This window comes from Gadus chalcogrammus, chromosome 15 (genome assembly GCF_026213295.1).
Source record: "Gadus chalcogrammus isolate NIFS_2021 chromosome 15, NIFS_Gcha_1.0, whole genome shotgun sequence".
In the NCBI taxonomy this organism is placed as follows: domain Eukaryota; kingdom Metazoa; phylum Chordata; class Actinopteri; order Gadiformes; family Gadidae; genus Gadus; species Gadus chalcogrammus.
The window spans coordinates 13929447-13951236 of record NC_079426.1 but is presented as its reverse complement, the minus strand read 5'-3'; the positions used below and the strand labels follow the sequence as shown (position 1 = coordinate 13951236).

The 21790-nt window shown below is 46.7% G+C and overlaps 1 protein-coding gene across 10 annotated transcripts in view; it reads right to left on the bottom strand.

The window, feature by feature from the left end:
- Nucleotides 1–21790, bottom strand: part of birc6 (baculoviral IAP repeat containing 6) — a 95009-nt gene that overhangs the window by 8664 nt on the left and 64555 nt on the right. For all 10 annotated transcript variants that reach the window (XM_056609703.1, XM_056609710.1, XM_056609708.1 and 7 more), the window contains 6 exons: nucleotides 9691–9919; nucleotides 7464–7609; nucleotides 5420–5530; nucleotides 3927–4144; nucleotides 1582–1743; nucleotides 978–1055 (listed from right to left, as the gene is read on the bottom strand). In XM_056609703.1, coding sequence (XP_056465678.1) covers nucleotides 978–1055; nucleotides 1582–1743; nucleotides 3927–4144; nucleotides 5420–5530; nucleotides 7464–7609; nucleotides 9691–9919 — 944 coding nt within the window. The remainder of the gene's footprint in view (nucleotides 1–977; nucleotides 1056–1581; nucleotides 1744–3926; nucleotides 4145–5419; nucleotides 5531–7463; nucleotides 7610–9690; nucleotides 9920–21790) is intronic.

Sequence of the window (21790 nt, the reverse complement as noted above, 5' to 3'; positions counted from 1 at the left end):
GAGTGTCAGTGAGCCGGTCGGGGGGAAAAGAGAGGATGCCAGAGAGAATGAGAGAGAGACAGAGAGACAAATCAATGAAGACAGAGAGCATGAGAGAAGGGAGAGAAGGGGGAGCAATTGAGAGAAAGAGATACTGAGTCAGAGAAGTAGATAAGGAAGAGAGACAAAGAAAGAAATGAAGAATGAAAGAGTGCGTCATCTGTGTCATCACAAGCTATAGCATCTGTAGTAATGCACTAAAGAGTCAACTAAGGGCCCCTGGCATATGGCTCCCAACGTTACATGAACATACCCAACATAACGACATATAGCAACTGAATTTGACCTAATCGGTTTTGGTTTAACATATGTAGACTGTACCCAAGGCTTAATTTCCCTACTTAAGCCTGTATTTTATGGTCTATTACCACACACTATTTATTCTCGGTAAAGCGAGCAACGGACCGGGAGTGAAGAGCCCTTAAGCTACAGACATTAGCAAATACCATCGCACAGACGCAGGTTTATACCACCTGTAAGCTAAAGCACCTCAGCAGGGGTTAGTGGTGTGTGGATATGTGTTCAACAGATGCACCAAAAGAGCCACGATGAAGCTTAACCACTGATATAAGACTCCTAACTTCAAACTAATAAAGTACACAACACTAATACAAACACACAGTACACACAAAAGTGGCAGAGGCCTCTGGGCACACGTGTGCGGATGTGTGTTTGAAACAGTCCAGTAATCCTCAATCTGTTCTTTTTATCTGAATATTTCCCAGGGATTCCTCATGAGCGAGGACAGCACACCCTAAGGCGGAGCCGAGTCTGTGTTTGGTTTTAATTAACATCACATGTACATCTATCAACGCGCTGCCGGCCCAATTAAGAGCTCGGCACATTCAGGGCCGTTGTCAAGACGACCAATCCTCCCCTCCATCCTTGGGGTGGTGCAGGGATGGACCAATCAGAGCTCTGCAGTGCCTGCGTCTCACCTGCAGGAAGCTGGAGGTCTGCGGGTTCCACTTCTCCTCAGGCCGGCCGTGCCAGGTGTTCAGGATGCTTAGACACACCTGGAGAGGACACACTTCAGTCACACGTCCCCCACCACAGCAGAAATACACCACACCATATACATATTCCTTTGAATAATATAATCCTAATATAATCACTTTACCATGTAGCATCCGTGTTATTATTGTAGTGTTCCAAGTATATAAAATGGAGGTACTGAGGCGTACTTCTATTTTTGTAGGCATAACAAACGCAAAATCTATCTACAAGAGGCCCCCGGAACCTTCTCACCAAGGGTAGACACAGACATCCCGGGTAAGAATCACTGTTTCAATCCATTTGTACCGCTGCTTCTAAACATCTACATTTTGCCTGTAGTCAGCTGCCAGAGTGAGAGCTAAAGCCACCCTTTGGGATGATGATTTCAATCGGAGTCAGCTGAAGGGATGGTTTTCATTGGTACAATGACCATTGATAACAAATATAAAGCAAAATCCATTTGATTGTTTATTTCTTTAACGTCCACGTGACGCGGTTCTCGTCTTGAGATCACGACGACCCTCCCAGCGTGGCCCTCTGACCCACCTTGCCGTCGTTGTAGAGGTTGGGGTTGAAGCGGACGCTGTGCCCCCCGGTGGTCTCCAGGTTAACCAGGGGGGGGGAGTTGGGGTAGTCCTGGGGGAAGTACACGTCGAACTCAAAGCAGCCGTTGGCGTAGGGCGTGTCGGCCGGCCCCGTGATCAGGACCTGAATGGAGGAGAGGGGAAGGTTGAGTTCAGCCCTGCATGGACATTCAGTGGACCACATTTTAGACCTCGGCTCTTAACATGCACTTGAATGTTGTCTCAAATGTCTTAGGCTTGGTCCAAGGCACTATAGCCTTGGACCAAGCCGAAGAATTTAATGCATCGCGTTTCTCTGCATGCAAAGTGCTGAACGTGGAAAACAATGCAACAGGAACAACCGAAATTAAATGAGTTTAAAGGAACAACGAAAATCGGAATCACCGAGACATTCGAGGAGGGAGATTCATTCACACAAGAAAAGATAACTGAACAGGTGGTGGTGGGGGTGTTGATAAATGACAACAACAGAACAGATGAAATACATTTACACAGCGGTTCTTTTGCTCTACAACACTGGAACCCAACCGTAGAAAAAATCACTGGGTAAGGCAGCTCTTTTTATCTGTAAACTCCCAATTTATTACTCCTATGCTAATAAGATTAGCTCATTAATCACAGCGAGAAACAATGGAAACATTAAGAACCGTTACAAACCCGATGTATCGGTCTACAGCAGTTAGGAACAACTTTAAATACCGTAAAAGAAACCATGCCTGCTTTTTTGGATGAATACAATTTTTAGTGGTTAATTTTTATCTGTTGATTAAAAATGTACTCATCCCATGGTATTAACGATTAATATTGAGATAAAAAAAAGTTATTGATTTGATTAAGTTAAGTGATTATTTTAGAGGGAAAATTTTTTTTTCCCCGACAGCTAAGTTTTTAATCTTATAGAAATCCCTGTGCTGCCGTCATCACTGTGCAGTTGGATATGACATTTACCTGAATGATGATGATAGACTATTTAAAATTCACATTCAGCCTTTATTTCACCCTTGGAAATAAATACACAAACAAAAACGGCACCCATGTTGGATATAGACTGCAAATAATTGCAAGCAGCTATTCGAGGTGGAACGTTCACTTCCAGAGGAGAGCAGAGGAAAGGAAGAGGGGAAGGGACATCCAGATGAAGCATGCTGAGCCCAGAGTAGTGACCAGCGGACTGTGTCGAAAGGTGCACACCAAGCACTCGCACCCAGCACTTGAAAATCATCTTCATGGGGGCGATGGTGATGACGTTGATGATGATGATGATGATGATGATGATGATGATGATGATAACGGTCACTCATGTGTGCAGCTTGTTTTGACGGGGGACATTTCGAGCCTTGACACTGAGTGCACATCCCGATGAGCGGGGGGGGGGGGGGGGGGGGGGTTCATCGTCAGAAGGATCTCACAGCCAGATGGGCAGGGGCTGGTGAGTGTTGCGACTGGGAGCCGGGGGGGGGCTCTGGGTAAATACTGTGAACACTGTATTCTCTCGGTCACTACTCCCACCAGTAGGCCAGTCCTCTTACTAACCATGCTGCCGTTTGTTTAGACGCCACGCAGTTGAGTTTCTCCAGCACAGAACATGAGCATTCTGACATTTAGCGAGGCCATCCATCAAGTGGCTGGTTGAGGACATTTAGTTAAATGTCAGCGGAGTAAATGAGTAAACGCCCTCATCAGGAAGAGTCTTCGGGGAATAGAGACCCAACTCAGATGACCGAAGAACTGGCACAAGGGGAAATGTTCCCCACTGCTCTCTAGTCACCATGACTGTTTTCCCCATCGCCTTTCAGTGGCAGCCTATTATGTATGATAAAGCATATGTTGTGTTCCAACAATACAACACTTTGAATGCGGTCCCACCCTATCATGACTTTGTTAAGAGATTATATTAAATGACAATTATACGGAAATGGTTCCAGGTTATGTCCAATTAATTGATCGGTCAGGGTTAATTAATTCATAATTCATTATTTAATGACCTATGTATGTTGGATAATCTGGAGAGCTGGTGGTCGGTATTGAATGAGCTAGGAGCGGCCCCTTCATTATCCATTTGTCAAACGAAGGGACACCAGCACTCACAGGAACATGGGAGGAACACGAGGAGAACATAAGGACGAGAACATGAGGAGGAAAAGAGAGGACAAAACTAAGAAGGGGACAGGAGAGAACAGAGAGGAACAGATGCAGGAGAACCTCCAGAGAGCATAAGCAGGACAACAGATGAGGAACAGAAAGGAGAACAAGAGCAGAACATGAGGGAGCAGCATCAGGGGGAGAACCCCGAGGAGGAGCACGTACCTTCATGATGTCGAGGCGCTCCTCGTCACAGCGGACGAACACGCTGGAGGAGGAGGAGAGGGGCAGGGAGGTGGAGAGGGTGACCGCCTCCTGGGCCAGCCGCCGGGCGCGGGCCGCGCTGTTGGCGTCGCTGGCGTTCTTCACCTGAGACATGTAGTGGTAGCTCACCTTGAACACCAGGTTACCGTCGTCGTCCTCCGACACCATCTCAAAGGTGTCTGGAGGAGGGGGGCAGAGAGAGAGAGAGAGAGAGAGAGAGAGAGAGAGAGGGAGAGGTGGTGAATATAAGTCACCATAGCTCTTGAGCAGCCTGTGACCGTACCCATACACTCATTAATATTAATTAATTTATATTGAGTCATTTAGCACATGCTTTTATCTATAGCGACTATCATCAAGGATGCCTACAGGTAAGACTGGAGATTGGGATTATTCAAACCGAAACACCCGAAACAAAAGTCTAGCATGCCCCTTAAACCATTGAAGTTTACTGACACTTTCATTTGATGTTTAGGATAATAATAACCTGACGCAATATCACAGACATCATCTGATTACTCATCTTATTTTTTATTTTTAATCACTGCAAATCAAATCTGTGTAAATTGATAAAGAAGTCGTAATTTATCGACGTTTAAGATCGAGTACAGACGCCCTGGCACATGGTTGCAATCCAGCCCACTATCTTTTTTAAATAAAGTCAAACACCCAGTGGTTTGTCATGCCTCATCTCTCCCTTTCCCTTTCATGTTATTCTGTCAAGACTGGGGGGAGAAGACTTGTTTACTCTGATGTCACTCATCGTTACATCCCACGTCATCCTGATCACAGACACAAGCATGATAGAGAAACGCATTGGAATCAATCCAGACATCCCTGGAGAGCGTGGGGAGATGAGGAGGAGAGGGGGAAAATAGAGGAATGATAACAAGGAGGAAGCAAAGGAGAGGGGAGAGGAGAGACAGAGGATAAGATGGTAGGAAAGCAAAGAGGAAGTTCGGATGAGAGCAAGAGAGGGAGCAAGAGAGAGAGCAAGAGAGCGAGCAAGAGAGAGAGCAAGAGAGAGAGCGAGAGAGAGAGCAAGAGAGAGAGCGAGAGAGAGAGCGAGAGACCGAGCGAGAGAGAGAGCAAGAGAGAGAGCAAGAGAGCGAGCGACCGAGCGAGAGAGAGAGCAAGAGAGAGAGCAAGAGAGCGAGCAAGAGAGAGAGCAAGAGAGAGAGCAAGAGAGAGAGCAAGAGAGAGAGCAAGAGAGAGCAAGAGAGAGCGAGAGAGAGAGCAAGAGAGAGAGCAAGAGAGCGCGAGAGAGAGAGAGAGCGAGAGAGAGCAAGAGCGTGTGTCTTGCTCCAGGGATGCACACATGGGAGAACAGGCAGTCGACACTGTTCTCTACAGCAGGAGCAGCAGGTCTACTCAACGTCCATATTTATATTGAATTGAATTCAATGTCTGACACATACTGTGCAGAAAACAGCGACACCTGACCCACAACTTACCAAACTGGAGTTTCTTCATGGCTGCTACGTATTTGTCCTCGAGGGATCGCAGGACAGACAGCGGCTTGGGACGGCTGGACGTCCTTCTGGACGACTCGGCCATCTTCCTCTCTGGAGGGGGAGAGAGGGGAGGGAAGGGTTAAGAGAGAGAGGCATGGTTCAAATTTAACTCTGCATCATTAGCCAAAGTCATATGCATATGCCAGCTAAAGAAGAATGTGATGGTTTCAGGTTCAAACGCGGTAGATGAACGGCCAGTTGAAGATTCCACGCACGTAGGTCAAAACACTAAACTCTTCTAGCGAGAGGAAGCGAGGGAGTGGACGAGAGATTTACAACAGAGAAGAAGAAACTGAAAGAATTACAAAGCAGTAGTTGAGATGGCGTGTGGGAGAGAGAGTAATACTGACAAATTGTAAAATAGTGAGAAAAGTAGGAGAATACTGCACCATGAGCCAATAATATCTTTATTATACTTCTGTGTTGAACAGGGATAATGGCAGACAGTGACCCTATGCAGAATTAACATTGCATCATACGATGGAACTAAAAGCACTTCCCATTTAAAACATTACGTCACACAAACAAATGAATAGAAGACTCGAAAAAGAGCTCCGTATTTGGTACTCTGTGTCACAACAGTAGCTAACAATACCCCAAACGATCTTCAAATTCATCTCAGGATAGAGAATGTCACAAAAGACAACAGAAGTCCAATCCCAATATATTTGTTTGTGCTGCTATTCTTTCATGCAGAACGACGCTGATCAGTTCATTTTAATGGTTAACATATATTTAAGTAGCATAACTATAAGAATAAATATAAGCTTTTTATCTCAGTAGGTTACTTCCCCATTTTCCCCAATGCTGAATATATATAACCTCCTACATACCCATACAATCCCATCCCAGCCCGCTTCACAGGCACATTTAAGCTGCCATGGTTAGAAGAGATAAAGTAAAATGTTGGCCTATTCCGGGTGGTAATAAACGGTGGGAGGGAGACGGGAGAATAGATGGCTAGACAGAACAGTTCACACACGGACATAATTAACAGACCACTTACATATAGATGGTTTATGGTGCTCACAGGCACTCCTATACCAGCACCAGAGAGAGAGCGAGAGCGCAAGAGAGAGCGAGAGATATGCACTGAGCATGAAATTACCAGAGTTTCTTACTGGGCCCACGGTTGGAGAGAGGGAGGGGGAGAGAGGGAGAAAAAGAGAGAAAAGTCTGCAACTGTCGATATTTCTAGTTATGGTTGTCGTGTTGTTGGCCCAGGGATATCGAGGCTTTGCCAGACTAAATGTTTCCTCTCCTCTCTCTCTATCTCTCCATTCCAATAGCATTAATTAACCAATTACACGTCCCCACATCTCCACCTCCAAGCAGACTGAAGTGCAGCTAAGTAATTTATCAAGCAAATGAATACCTAAGTCTTTGCCGTGTACCCACTTCGGAAATGTAAAACTTTAAAGAATAGGTATTGTTTTTCAGATTATAATTAAATGAATACTTCCTTTATTAATACTTCATTTAACTTTTTTTGATATGCTGGTCAAAAGAGTATGGATAACGAAGGAAGGGAATTTACCATTATTTTAGAAATTTTACAGACTGAACGAGGAATTGATTAATTCAAGAATGTACGTCAACCTGGCTCTGAACCCTGTAAAGCAATCATAATAACATGCTGTATTCAGAGGGTGGTGCAGGTTTCGAAGAGGCCAGAGGCATAATGAGGTTGAAATAACGACCGTCCATCATGGAGCTGGGTTCTTCTGGCTATACTTGGACAACAAGTCCAACTTTCCTATTGCGGACCTTGTGTGCGAGGAACACAGGACACGAACACCACACAAGTTTGACAGAGAGAGAGAGACAGAGAGAGACAGATACAGAGAGAGACAGACAGAGACAGAGAGTGACGCAGAAAGAGAAGCAGAGAGCGAGAGAGCAAGAGAGCAAGAGTATGAGTAAGTGGGTGAGCATGCATATGGGAGTATGCATGCAAGTACGAAGCGTGCGATTGCGTGCTGACCTTGGTTGGCCTGTCTCAGGCTGGTGGTGGCAGAGTAGACGATATCTGCCGTCCTCTGGATGTCCGGCACCAGGAGGGACAAGCCCTCAGGCTCCGGGTCCGAGCTGTCCGGCTTGGGCAAGACTTTACTCTTGTCTTTCTTTGACCTGGGAGAGGCAGAAAGGGGTATAATAAAGTGCCACATTAAGTATACAGTTGGTTGTTGAGTATTCACGAGACAAAACAGTAAACATGACTTTCTATTTGCACGGACAAAACTATATTTCAGTACCTTTTCATGGGGACATTTTGACAAGGTTACAAGAGGCAAACAAGTGTCTTCTGTCTATGTATTGATGGATGCATAATGCATCACAGTACAACCACAGATAAAGCCTGGCTCAGTGGGTAAGAGAAGACTGTGGTTTTGAGCTGAGGAGACCGACTAGCTTCAACAGAAACATGAAGCAGAGGCTGCAACATCCTCCAGCGGCCTTGGCGCAGAGGAATAACTGAAGCAGCTTTTTTTCTCAACAAATATCTTTCATGCACACTCCCAACACAAATCATTGCTTCTTACGAACACTGGATTTGACCTTGGCGAGACCCCAATTTCCGGATGTTTCTTGGCCAGAAACTTTGGAAGTGGGTGAGTCTGAAGAAAAGCTTGTGTTCCTTTGAAGGGAACATGGGTTCAAGGAGGGACACATCAAGGTCGGGATAGGTCACCCAAGTAGCAAAGTCATTTTGAAATGTTGCCAAGCATTTCAACATTAGCCCTGAAGGATGCTAATTATTTCTTGCATAAGATCTTTAATTTAATCTACTCTTGAGCCAAAAGCTCAGTCACATGACTCGCAGTCAATTGGAAATGAAAGATTCAGAGTAAATTTGTCTTGACACAAAAACTAGACTTATATTGTTGCAAGGACGTAGATGTGAAACACAGACACAGAGACGAACACACACTCTGAAAATAAATTTTGATATTTGCAAAAGTTTTGTTCGCTTTCAAACTGGAACAGATGCACAATAAGCCCATAAAACATTTATTTTCTGCATAAACACATAAATTGTCCAATGCATCTGTTCTGAAGCAGACTATAGCTGGAAGGGGAGATAGAGTTGGAGGGGAAGATAGAGCTGGAAGGCGATAGAGAGGGAAGATAGCTCTCCTGCGAGCTAGCTCTCACTCCAGGGAGTGTAATGAGCTATCCCAGATCCACGCAGAAGTCAGCAGCTCTGGCTTCGACCCGGCGACCTGCATGTGTCGCCATGCACCGACATGCGATCCCAGAATGCAGTTGCCCAGGAACACCCGTCCGCTCGCATGTTTCCATGCATCCTCAAAATGTCAACCAGATGAGCCCTGGGAGCTTAAATGGATAATGGTGTCCTTAAAGTGCGGTTGTAGTGCTGGCGTGGCGAGGCGTACATACATGCCTTTACAACAAGCCTCCACAACATGGGTCTCAGGGTTTAAATATTGACTGCCCTGCATGCTCAGAGTCCATGCAATATTGATAAGCGTTCCTGTTTTAACAGGCTGGGGAAGAGCGTAACGAAGGAGGGGAATTGCAGGACAGGAAAACCTGCTGTATTCTACTCTATTGTAATCCACTGGGTCTCTTCTCTACCGCACTATATCTCGGCTGTATTTCTACTGTAAACTCCTTTAATCAAGACGTTTACACACCTTGAGTATGAAACATGTTGAGATCTTTACTAATATCCTACAGGCTTTATAAACTTGTAGCCACAGCCTAATCTATGAAAAATAATGCAAGTGGATTCTCCCCTTCGGAATAAAACGCATGCTGGTAATCATACACCAAGGGGGAATAATAAGCTTATTAGAAGGCCAAAGAAATGATGGCGTGTGATTGGTTAATTAGCTCTTTCTATTAAATCTATAACCAAATAAAATATTAATCAATGAGGGAGAACAAATGTAAAATGTATTCTTAACTTAAAACACTCCCAGGATTAATGTCAATTGTTAAGATATTGATATATTCCCCTGAACATATCTATGTATTTTTATCGCTCTATATCATTTTATTTTTGTTGAGCCTTGATTGCCCGTCCCTTGACATCTGCCGGAACAAAATCTCCATCAAAAATAAAGCTGCACATCTAAACCAATCCATTTCACGTCTCGTCTTGAATGATTCTGCAACCCTCCACCACGGCCCAAAGCGCTTGAGAAACCATTTCAGTCTAGTGAGGGTGGTGCTCTCCAACTTACCGGAGGCGGTTGGTGTACGTGTCCACGCAGGTCTTCATCTTGGCCAGCAACATGCCTACGGAGGTCTGGCCCTCAGAGCCTTGATCGTCCATGTCGTCATCCGGCTCTTCCTGCCCCGGGCCCCCAGGCAGGGGCAGGAGCAGGGGCACCAGGGCTGTGCAGGTGGAGATGGCCCTCAGGAGTTCCAGGAGGGCCCGGTACAGGGGCACGTGGCGGGCCATGTCCAGCACTGGAGAGACAGAGAGGGAAAACCGGCTGTTAGGATCAGGTGAAAACATTCAGAATCAGACTGTAAGAATCAGGCAGTTTGATTGTTAAAAGTACAGCGACACACTTAGAATCAGGTATTTACTGACCATTATATACAGTTACAACTTTAACTTAATAACAGTTGAAGGGAAAACTGATTGAGAGAAACAGCAAGTTAATAACAATCACAGAAACGGACTGAAAGACTGTTTAGAAAACAGAAACGCTGTAATAGAGCATAATAGAGCAGCAGTGAGTTAAAATAAGTCCACCTAAAAATGTATTGATTCCGTTGAACTTGTTCAGTTTGACTGAACAATCAGAAAAAACTTTTAGTGTATCGGTCAAAAAGTCTGCTAACTAATTCCATCAGATTATGAAATTCAGATTCTTTGTCAACATTAATGCTTCCACACACTGGTCAGAGAACGGGAAAAGCTAATGAGATCCCAATGAACCAATCACAAAGAGAACATTGCGAGGAAATGATCTGATTATTAACAAAAACATACAGAAGAAAACCATCCAATATGATAAGGGGTGGTGATCAGAAAAGCCTGTGTACTGTTTGAGAGGTCTGTTCGAACAGTGGTGTTTAACATGTGGTACACAGGGTACTGCAGATGGCACGTCCGTTTCTAATTTGGAAATAGACGAATGCACAATAATAGAAAAAATGACATAGATCAGGGGAAAAAAAACAGATTGTTCAGTAAATATAGAATTACGGCTTATTTAAAAAAAAAATTGGCTTTGTGTATGCCATCATGTGTTTCCCATTGAAGTGTTGTCCTTTGATGTTTTTTGTTAATTTGTGTTTGCTAAATAAACACAAAGGGAGCCTAAGCAGCAGTGCTGCTGACGTTTTCTTTCAACCGCTCCCAATGGCCATGTTCTAATTGCAGTAATAATTGTGTGGAGAAGTTGACACTCTTCGTTCTACACAGCATGCGTATTCATAGATTTCTAACCGTTTGCATATGCATATACCACCAGTTTGTTTGCTTGCATGAGAAGTCCAGAAAAGTGTGATCATTCTACAGAAGGAAAGAAATAGGGGTCGAAAGCTGCTATGGGAGCTAGAAGTTTATCAGCCATAATGAGAGATGGAGAAAGACGAAGAGTGTGTGTGTGCGTGTGCGTGTGTGAGATGCTTCAACATGCTAAGTGATCAAGGGGGGGAGCGGGAACGACAACTGTAGATTGCTTGGAGATTGCGGCCAGAGAGGAGGAGCGTGAAGAGAGCTGTAGCCAGAGATGGATGGTACCCAGCACTAGCAGGCTGTGCTGAGGAGGATATTAAAGATTATTATATTCCCAGGGACAGAGCAGGTGACAAACAGCGCAGCCGGCTAAGGACCGGCCCTGAGGTGCTCAGCAGTGGATCCTTAACTCAATTTGGACGAGCCTCCTGAAGAAAATGAGCACTAAAGTTACGATATTGTATCCGTGTTCCACTCGTCCCCTGACGCCAGACGTTATTGGTCCATGTTTCCATGCCAATACACGTAAAGACTAGAGGAGGTCGTCTGGAGGGCACGGGAGAGCTCATTCAGTGAGGCGCAATGGCGGACGTTAATAAACTGAAAACAAAAGCATCCAAACTATCCTCACAAAGTGGAACAGAAGAGGTAGTATGGGTGAAGGGAGTTTGAGAAAGAAACATAGCTACTTTAAAAAGGCTTTTAGTAATGAGTTCTTTGTATTAGAGCTGGGCAATAAGTCAATGATGTGTCAACTTATTGTGATACCCAGTTTTATAGCATAATTCAATTAACGATGAGAAGATATGCCCTTAAAATGATCCCATAATAGGTTTGAATAGTCAGCGATAAAGGTCATCTAGTTTCAATCAGTAATGTAAAGACCCTCAGACTGTTTACAAGGGTGCTTCTACTTCTTATAAGCATATCTTGATAATTATCGATATTGTGTAAAATCCCCCATGATTTTCGTCATATTTTTCATAAAAACATTGGCACGCATTCAAATAGGTAAAATATAGTAAATTCAACTTGTGGAATCCATATTTATAATGTGTGACATTTCCTATCCGTACGAATATGTAAAAAAAAAAAACTTTTACCAAAACATATGAAGGTGTATTAAGACACCAGACAGATATCAAACCCATATATTGTTCTCAAAAGGCCCAGATAGCCCCATGATCCTGCGACCATGCGGTGGGATCAAAATGAGAGCAGAATCAACCCATCTCTGAGTGGATGTGAGAGCGGTCAAGGAGCTGGTTTGCTGGACTGCAGGGGCTCAGAACGCTGGGTCCCTCCTCTTCCGCGGCTCCTACACTGTTTTACATTTATATTGAAAACCCCCGCCTCTAAGCCCCTCCCTAGCACTAGCCGCCATCGCCACAAACACGACCCGTCGTGGTCGTGAATCTCTGATGGCCTCTCTCGTTCTGGGTGTGTTTGGGAGGAGCCGGGTGTAAAACCCAACATCCTGCTCCGTGTTTCACACATCTCGGTAATTGCCTTGAGGGCCGTCTAAATGCCATGATTCGTGTGTGTGTGTGTGTGTGTGTGTGTGTGTGTGTGTGTGTGTGTGTGTGTGTGTGTGTGTGTGTGTGTGTGTGTGTGTGTGTGTGTGTGTGTGTGTGTGTTTTGAGTGCGAGACATTGTGTGTGTGTTTTGGAGAGTGTGTCTGGGTGTGCTTGAGAGAGTGTGTCTGGGTGTTGGTATGTGAGAGAGCGTGTGAGAGAGAATGTGCGTCTCGATGTGGCCATGTCCGGCTACTTGCATGATTACTAACGTCCTTATGTTCCTCTTTGTGTATGGTCGTTGTGTTCATGTGTGGACTTGCCTTCGTGCATAAGGGACTGTTTTTGTGGGTGTGTGCTGGCCGCTAAATATTCCTTTTGTTTCTCCTCAAAGTCAGCACGCCCCGCTTCCGATTCTCTCAGAACAATCCCACAACCACCACCACTCCCCCCCCCCCCCCACCGCCACTTACCCCTACCCCAGAAGTAATTATCTTACTTGTTGCATTCCACTGCTGAGTAGCGGGGGGATGGCCGGACAATCCATCCTCCAATACAATACGCTTCGCCCATACGATACGCTTTTTTTTGGTACAAATTGATAACAAGGTTAGGTGGAGAGAAGAGGAATGGACGAAGATGGCCAGAATCCTCTAATAAACTCAACCTTCATCCACCTCTGAGCTAATGGTGGGAGGAACATTTATTTTTGCCCTGCTGTGACGTCTTGTTCCTCAGACCAGTGGAGGAGACGGCGCGACGTCGAGAATAGTAAGAAGCAGTACAAACAGCGAAGAGATGTCTGAGGCGTTGGGGCCGCCATCAGGTTGAGAAGAGAGTCGGGTCTCTGCTGTTGCATGAGAGGAGCTCCCTGTATTAAAGCGCAGGTCACCACCTGGTGGGAGATGGGGACACTCTTTGCTATTTAAGGCTCAGGACCAGGATTCTGAGGATATTTCACATTCTAACCCTAGCCCTGGTTATATTAATTATAATTGAATAATTTCCAGACTCATTTCTGATCCAAATAACTATTCATAATATCAGACCCAAGTGTCTCGAGGTAAAAAACGACTTAAGTTACAGACCACATTGGCCCATATTTAATATTATGGTACGTTTGCTGGAAAATGGGAGAATGTCTGAATTTATGAGCTAGGAGCTTGGCAAAGAGGTGACCATACCAAGACGAAATGCAATTAACTTCTATTTAAAACGTGATTAAATCTCAACGGTAGTAGGTTGTTTTAAGAGTGTCCTGTATAACTACACCGTACTATATTGAAATGATCCTTGGTAATAACAAAAAGCATAGGACTAATCAGACAGAGCCGATGCAGAATGTAGATAAGGCTGACAAGCAGTACTCATTCCAACTGTTGGGGCTCAACGCCCACAGCCAATTAGAACGAGGAGACGTTCAACTGTTACCATGCAGACTGAGCGACTGTCCGGAGGTTGAGACGTTTATAGGGGAAGGGGGTTGTTTGATCCTTCCATCTGTGATCTACAACCACCACGAGTTTGTCCTCTGTTTGCTCCAAAGTCAACCAATGCCGCACAAAAGTTAGAATTACTTCAAACTGTGGTCGGGTGATTAACTGGAGGACAGAGTCTTGTGGTCCCCATCCATTCTTGTCGCCATGGGGACGTGCCAAGTGGGTCTTGGTTCGACGAGTGGAGGCAAACCCCACATTGGTCTGCAGAGACACTCAATAATGTCTTATCTTGAGGTGGAGTGCTGTAGAACTATAAGAGCAATGGTCTATACTGACGTTAGAGCCCTGTAGTGGGGAATTTCGTGCACAATAGTTTACACTAGGCGCACGGTAACTGTTAGGACAAATCTACAATTTTTTTTTCAAAGTTCCCACTCTCATTGTAACAAAACGCACAATTTCAGACTTTATAGACCTCGGATGCAAGAAAGTATGAGAGGTTTTTAAAGGGCTTGTTGTTGATAAAAATTGATCTTCAATAAAAAAAATTAAATAAAACATGGCAGCAGGATAGTGTTGTGGCCACGGTTTCAACACTCAGTCCAAAGGTTCAGGGTTTGATCTCCACTGTCCGTTGGCATCCGTGAGATGCTTAGCCTCTAGCCGCTCCTTAATGACCCGTTTCATGAAGGTGGCGGTGAGGGAATAAGTGTGCGTGTTTGTCCCAGGGGGACGGGCTGCCTCTCCTACATCAAGGCTGAGGGAAGGAGAGAGACCAACACCTGGCCTGGAGGCCCTGCGTCTGGCCATCACATGCCGGTGCCACTACCAAGCCTGGGGGCAGAGTGTGTTGACCCACAAACACCATAAAACGGATCCGATCTGAGACCAACGGGTTCTGGAGAGCGACGCTGGGGGGGGGGGGGCTATGTGGTTGTGATTGGCTCAGCGTGTGCTGTGGAGCGCCCCCGGGGTGCGGTGGTGGGGGATCTCCCGAGCCTGTCCGTGTGATTACCCGGCGAGGGGTGGAGACGCCGAGCGCGGCGGAGGGCGGACGTGTCAGAGTGTGGCGGTGACAGGCCGGGCACACGGTTCGACTCCCACTCCGTCAGGAGATCCAGGGGTCGTGACGGAGATGCGGAGCGACAGGGCCAGTGGAGTGGAAACACTCGGGTCTAAACGCAGAACCAAACATGTCTCCCGTGGGAGACATGTCCCCCACGTTGGCTTATTAATCCTTCTCCCGTTCCAGGAGATTATTAAATCATTTCACAAATAATATTTGTAAAATAATTTGGTTGTGGTCTTTAATAATAAACGTATATAAAATATATACACATGCGTTTCTTTGTAAGGGCTTGTTGTGCCTTCAGGGAGAGGATAGATAAGACAGGTTGGAGGTAAACATGGGCTGCGCTTCAGTCTCTACCCACCCCGTATTTGTCAACGTTCTACAGCATATTAACCCCGGCTCTAGCATGTGAACCGACGGTAAAGAAAGAAACGGCGCATTCCGAATCCAAGAGGACACGAATAACCGACGCACCTCTGCAGAGCCACGGTTTCAACAAGGCAGTAGCTTCAGTGCTCCCGTGTCGTCAAGACCCACACAATCCACTCCAATTAACCTCAAAAACATGCGCTGGCCAGTTTGCCGCCTCGCGATCAGCCCGTGTCCAACGCAACACCCCCGTTTCCTCACCCCTCCCCGTGGGGAGGAAAAAGGAAGAAGAAAAATAGGAAGCTCATAATTAGAGCCAACAGATCTGGGACTGACATTTGGTATTTTTAATGGAATGGTCGTCTGTGCTTCCATGAGGATGACAGAGGAGGAGGTCACTTTTTTTTCTTCTTTTTTTTTAAAAGGGCACCTGTTCGGATACTTCTGGGGTCCTCACTCTTAATTAGCAAGACATTGCCAGAGATGTCTCGAGACGTCCCCAGACGAATCAAAACAAACAGCACACACACAAATCCACGCTCAGAGCCTCTACTAGATATCACAGCCCGGAAAACATTACAGTATTGTATTGCTGGAACATAAATTATTCCTGCATTATAACGGATCAATGGATTCGGCAGAACTCTGCATGGACAATTAAAATAGCCTGGGTGATAAACAGGGACTGCATAATTTCATGCTCAAATAAGAAAATGCATTGCCAGATGAAATTGTAGTTATTTGCAATGAAGCAAACCGGGATACAAGAAGAGCTGAGTACAAGCACTGCAGCTAATTGTCCTCACTTGGCATCCAGTGGGATTTTCCTTCATACATGGGGGTGTGTGTAATTGAACAGCAAATAGCTATAGTGGCTACGCACCATCGTATCCAATGTACAGATGAAGCAATAAAAACTAATGGTTACAATAGAGCAAGATATTATACACTGCACAACATAACAAATGACTTGCTCAAACAATCTAATAATTTCGTTATTAACACGTCCACCATATGTTCTGCAAAAACTTTGAAAAACCTGTACCATTTTCAAGGTGATGTCAAAATTCTGTATTTTATATAACGGAAATAGAATCTCATCTGTGGTTTTCAGCATTTCAGGGCGGAGATGTTTTCCATCCATGAAAAACAAGAATTAAAAAATCTCTTTCATCTGTGAGTTCACTGCCAGTTCAGGAGCTTAACAGATTTTTATAAACGAAGCAGCCAGTTGAGGACCTCAGGGGAGACAAGACGAGGTCTGGGTTTTTATAGGCCGGGGGGCTTGGTTGAAACGTGAGATTTTAAAGATAGCGGCTAGAATGTGTGAATTTGTAGGCAAGGACGTGGCCAGGCAGAGGGTGTATATTTGAAGGGGAATGGGTAGGATGGAAGTTTTTTTTATAGGTGGGGCGTGGCTGAGCTTTGGGTCTGTATAGGTACAGGTACGTGTTTAGGACGAGGGTTTTTATAGGAAGGGGAGGGCTAGGACAGCTGATCATTGCAGGCTCTCTGTTTTTATTGACCTCATGCGATTCAAGCCGAGGCCCTCCATTACCCTTGAGGTCAACATAACTGCAAGACAGAAACAATAAATAATCGATTTGTGTGTGTGTGTGTGCGTGCACGCGAGTGAGAGAGCGAGGGAAATGTAGCTGAAATGGAGCGTGCTGAGTCCAAGCAACATAAAACACCAACAGCACAGCGTGCTGCTGTATCTACCAAGATCTGACAACAGAACTGGTCCTCAGAGGTCGGAGGTCAAGGTGAAGCCTGGAGAGAATCCTAACGGAAAATAAAAGAAACGCCAAAGGGAGAACTAAAGCCATCGGCCGACAGATTTACACAGAACATGAGGTGGAGAAAGCAGAGAGGTCTGATGTTGTTCCATCAGAGATGATGAGCCTTCAAAAAATAAATAACAACCCGAGTGAGCAAGAAAGGAGGGAGGAAGGAGAGAGTGAGTCATAGAGCTGGGAGAGGCAGACTGGCGTACACCCATATAGATTTAACTCGGCGCTCGTCCTGCAGCACCCAATGATTTTCAATCAACTGTGCAGAAATGACCATGAGAACGTGTTCTTTCAGCTGTACAACCGCTCCCTTCAGCCTATCCTATTCCGGCAGAATTACTTTGTAGCAACAACAACAAGACCCAGCTGTAAGAAGTTAAATTAATAATAGGCTGGTATTGGAGTATGGTTGGTGTGGGTGGGGGAGTGGTGGTGGACCGTGCATTGTCAGACAGACATCATGATGAATGAGAGGCGTGCCGCCAGGTGCATACAGAGTAGTGACAGAGAGAGCAACAATGGTGGCATCGACATCACCATCGCTCAGTGAAACCGCCTCAATTATCACCAGCAAACGTCCCCCACGTTAGTACCCCCCTCTCCCCCTACCCTTTGTCTCCGCGACATGACAGGCAGGATTTAGAGAGGCTGGATGTACTAGATACAGGATCTCCTATCTCCCCTTTTAGTTTTCCACTGCCTCCGCTTCCTCCTTGCTGCCCTGCTTCCATCCATTTCACTGGAACCTTTTTTTATATCTTATTTTGGTGTGTGCGAACAAATCATTTCAGCTCCAGAGTTGGAGGAGAAGTAGGAGGAGGAGGAGGTGGCGGTAGCAGGCATGAGAACCTTGTATAGTTTCCCTTAAACTCTCCCTCCCCTTCTCAATTGAACACTCCTTCCACCACCACCGACATACACCCCCCTATCTCCCTCTCATCTATCTTTCCATCGCTCTCTCCCCCTACGCATCTCCATCTCTCTCCATGCTTCCCGATCTCTCTCCCAATCTCCCTTTCTCTTGCTCCCAATCACTCCCCCTCCCTCCCTCCCTCTCAGTGGCTCTTTTTTGGTTATGCAATGCACAGAGCTCCCACGACCGATCGTTTCAGTCGGTGCCCCACCATCACGCACAGAGTACCCCCTCCCTATCCCTCCATGCAGCTCTGTGGTTAATTTTGGCTACCCTCCCCCCCAGCCACTGCTCTTCTCCTCCTCCTCCTATTCTCATGGCTTCCAACAGGCTTGTCCCTCTCCCTGGGTCTCTGGTGTATGGGTTCTGCTTCTGGCTGCTGCCGACGCTCCACCTGCCGGCTCTCCGCTCCGGAGGAACAGCAGCATAGGAGGCAGACCCAGCCAGATCGCTCACTTGTCGTCGTCCCCCCCCCCCCCACCCAGAGTAAGCCGCACGTGGTCGAAACGCACGTACCTGGAGGCTTTGAGGGAGGCGGGAGGAGGTGGCTGGGGCAGGGGTGACGGCACCCCCCCCCCCCGAAAGGCACTAATTGCACTGATCCCCTGGGGGAGTGTGGGGAGGGTGGAGGAAGGGGGGAAACATGGGGGGGACGGACTTGTGTGCTTGTCCGAGAAAACACGGCTGCTTCTTCTGAGGGGGTCAAAACACACAGGAGTAACACAGGAGGAGGAGGAGGAAGAGGTGGAGGAGGGGGTTGTGTGGCGGAGTTTAGGGAAAGCAACGAGAGAGAGAGACGGAGGGAGGGTGGGTAGAGAGGAGAGTAGGAGAGAGAGGGAGAGGGAGAGAGACAATGGGGGGAGGGAGCAGAGAGAGACGAGCGGGAGGAGGGAGGGGGTGTCAGCGGATGCTGGGTTTTCAGCAATCCCCCTGAACGGAGGGCTGCTTGTGCTGTGGCCACGGCGACACCAAGCGAGGGATGAAATGCTGAACGCGGGAGGCGTCCGACCGCGGTGAGAACAAAAGGAGGCGCCGAGCGTTTGAACCCGACAGCTGGAGCTGACAGTAGCCAGGAATCTACGAGGGGACTACATTTCGCGCTGTAAGTGCGTTTGCGCGTGTTTGTGGTGTGTGTGTGTGTGTGTAAACGCGCATCAGAGGAGCACTCCGCATCACAACGCTCCCCCCAGCGCCCCATTCCCCCTCCGTTTCTCTTGATTGCGAGATCCCTTTCGCTCAGAAGGACCAGGGACGTTTCGCTCCGCCGACAGCTCCAGCTCCAGCTCCATCTCCCGCCCCCCCCCCCCCCCCACCCTCCTGTACCCACACGTCCGGCGAGCCCCCCCCAAGAGGCCAGGCGTTTCAGCAGAGGACCCCCGAGAGAAAAGCATGCTGGATGATGCCGCTCCGCACGCTAAACGCCTCAGGGTAAGTCGTTTTAACGCCTGGCTTCTCACTACTCTTAAACCGGGTTGTTTATTCTGCAGCCGCTGGTGTTCAGGTGTCAGAGACAGTTGCCTGCGTATTATTGCCTCAGAGCGATGTTTGTCGACGGCCGGCATGTGTTGACAATGTTGACCAGATTTGGTGGATCTCCCGTACCACGCTGGGTTATGTTTTTCTTGTTGCACATCCCAAACCGTCTCAGGACCAACGGCTCTCATTTAGCACACTCGTGAAAGTCGTCCCCCTCAACATGGGGAAATAATGGGGACATCAACAACCATAAAAGGGGTGCGTGTGTGTGTGGGTATCTGGTATGTGTGTGTGTGTGTGTGTGTGTGTGTGTGTGTGTGTGTGTGTGTGTACGGTCCTAACAAGCTTTTGAGGGGGAGGGGGGAGGGCTGGATGGCAGATTGAAAACGGTGGAGTTAAATCACGTTTTTTCTGACAGGGCGAGTGGCGCCGTGGTGAATGTTATTGTTGGGAGTCAAATGGAAACCGTGGAGCGGAGGTTTCTCGCCGGGAGGTTGGCTGCCTCTCGCCGGGTGGCTTGCCGACTCACGCTGCTTCTTTTCTGGGGAATCGAGTGATGCAGAAGCGGGGACCCTGGAGAGCCATTAACAGTGCCATTTGTAAACTAATCGCCATTGTGCTGCTTGTGGCCATTGTTCAGTCCAATTGATTTTCTCCTTGGGGGGGATTACCACGGCAGTGGAGACTGAGCCCCGTAATAAGATGGAGAGAGTAAAGAGATCGGAAAGGCAACATCTGCATTTTCAGAAACGGCTGTGTGTGTTCTCAGTTGCGTCATTGGTTATGGGGTCATATGAGCGTTGAGCCTCTTTTGACATCTTCTTTCCTTCCTTCTCGTCCCAGATAAGTGCCACCACTGGCGGTTCAGGAAAGCACCAAGACCATGGGCACTACCGCCATAACCCTTGAAGAGGTGCGGGCACTGGAGGGCAAGGAAGAGCAGGAGGAGTCGATCTTGGCCTTGCTGGGCATCATCTGCACATTCCTCAACCTGTTTGTGATCGTCTTCGTTTACATCTACACCACACTGTGAGGCGGAGGCCAAGGGTAGAGACCAGAGACTCGCCAAAAGACCACTTGGAGGGAAGGCTCAGAGACCAAGCTTTTGAGGGAACACGCTTCACACTATGAACACCTCTGCAAACGGCAGCAGGCAGGGATTATACTGCTTGCCCCAGGATTCAGATGGAGTCGGGGAGGGCATGTTGTTCTGCCACAGACGGGACTACGATGAGAGATAACGATTAGCCGGAGGAGGAGGTGGTGCTCGTGGGGGCTACATTATGGCCAGCGCAAGAGAGATGGCGTGGAAACCGTGCCTGGGAGGATCTCCCTTATGGCCAGAGAAGGACCTTCAACACATCAGCAGAATACTGAAGTGCTGGGAGCGTCTCGTCGACATGCAGTACACGTGGACCTTATGGACAAATACAAAGGCCATACAGTTGCCCCCTGTGAACCTCAAATGTGTTTTCTACTGGCATGTCCAGCTACTTTTGTGGCCCGGTGAAACACAGGGCCCATGAGTCCCTCTCCATCAGAGAGAACGAGAGCTGTCGGGCAACAAATTCCATCTGATCTCTTGAGGGGCTGCAATTTTATAGCTCTAAGGCTGCTGATTATTCAGCGATATGTGGCTGTGAAGGTTTGATAAGCAGAGTTACCGGCCATCAGAGAGAGACACTGATGCAGACAGAGAATACAAGGAATGAATAAGTACATGGTATATATTTATAGGCTATAGATATGTTAACTAAAAGGCTGTCCAACACACGTTCCCTGTGGAATCTGAAGAGTATGAAACTATAGCCAACATTAATCACAGTTCAGATGTGCACTTGCTACCGTTTGGACTTGGGTGAGGAGGAAGGACGTTCAGTACACCAGTGAATTTATGAAAATAAGATGGCGCTTAACATCCTAAGTCATTGGAAGAACTAATGGTATGAATGAAAGGTATTTTTTATAAATAAATGAAAGGTTGAGTTGGTGATCTCAGAGCGACAAAGCAACTAACAGTTCCCAACAAAAGCGGATTTGCTCAAGCTGTCCAGACAAAGCTATTCCTACTGTATCTCTCAATCTTTTTTGGGGTTGTTTTGGGGAAAATCTCTTTTTGATGTAATCGATTCACATTGATTTAAGAGCAGTGTTGGCAATCCTTTTCTGTGCATTAATATCAAACTCTAAAGCTTTTATAAATATATAAAACTCTAGATGTTATGTGCAAATTTTGACATTGATCAATAAAATCCAGAGTATATCAATAAAAATGTCCTTGCTCATGTTTGT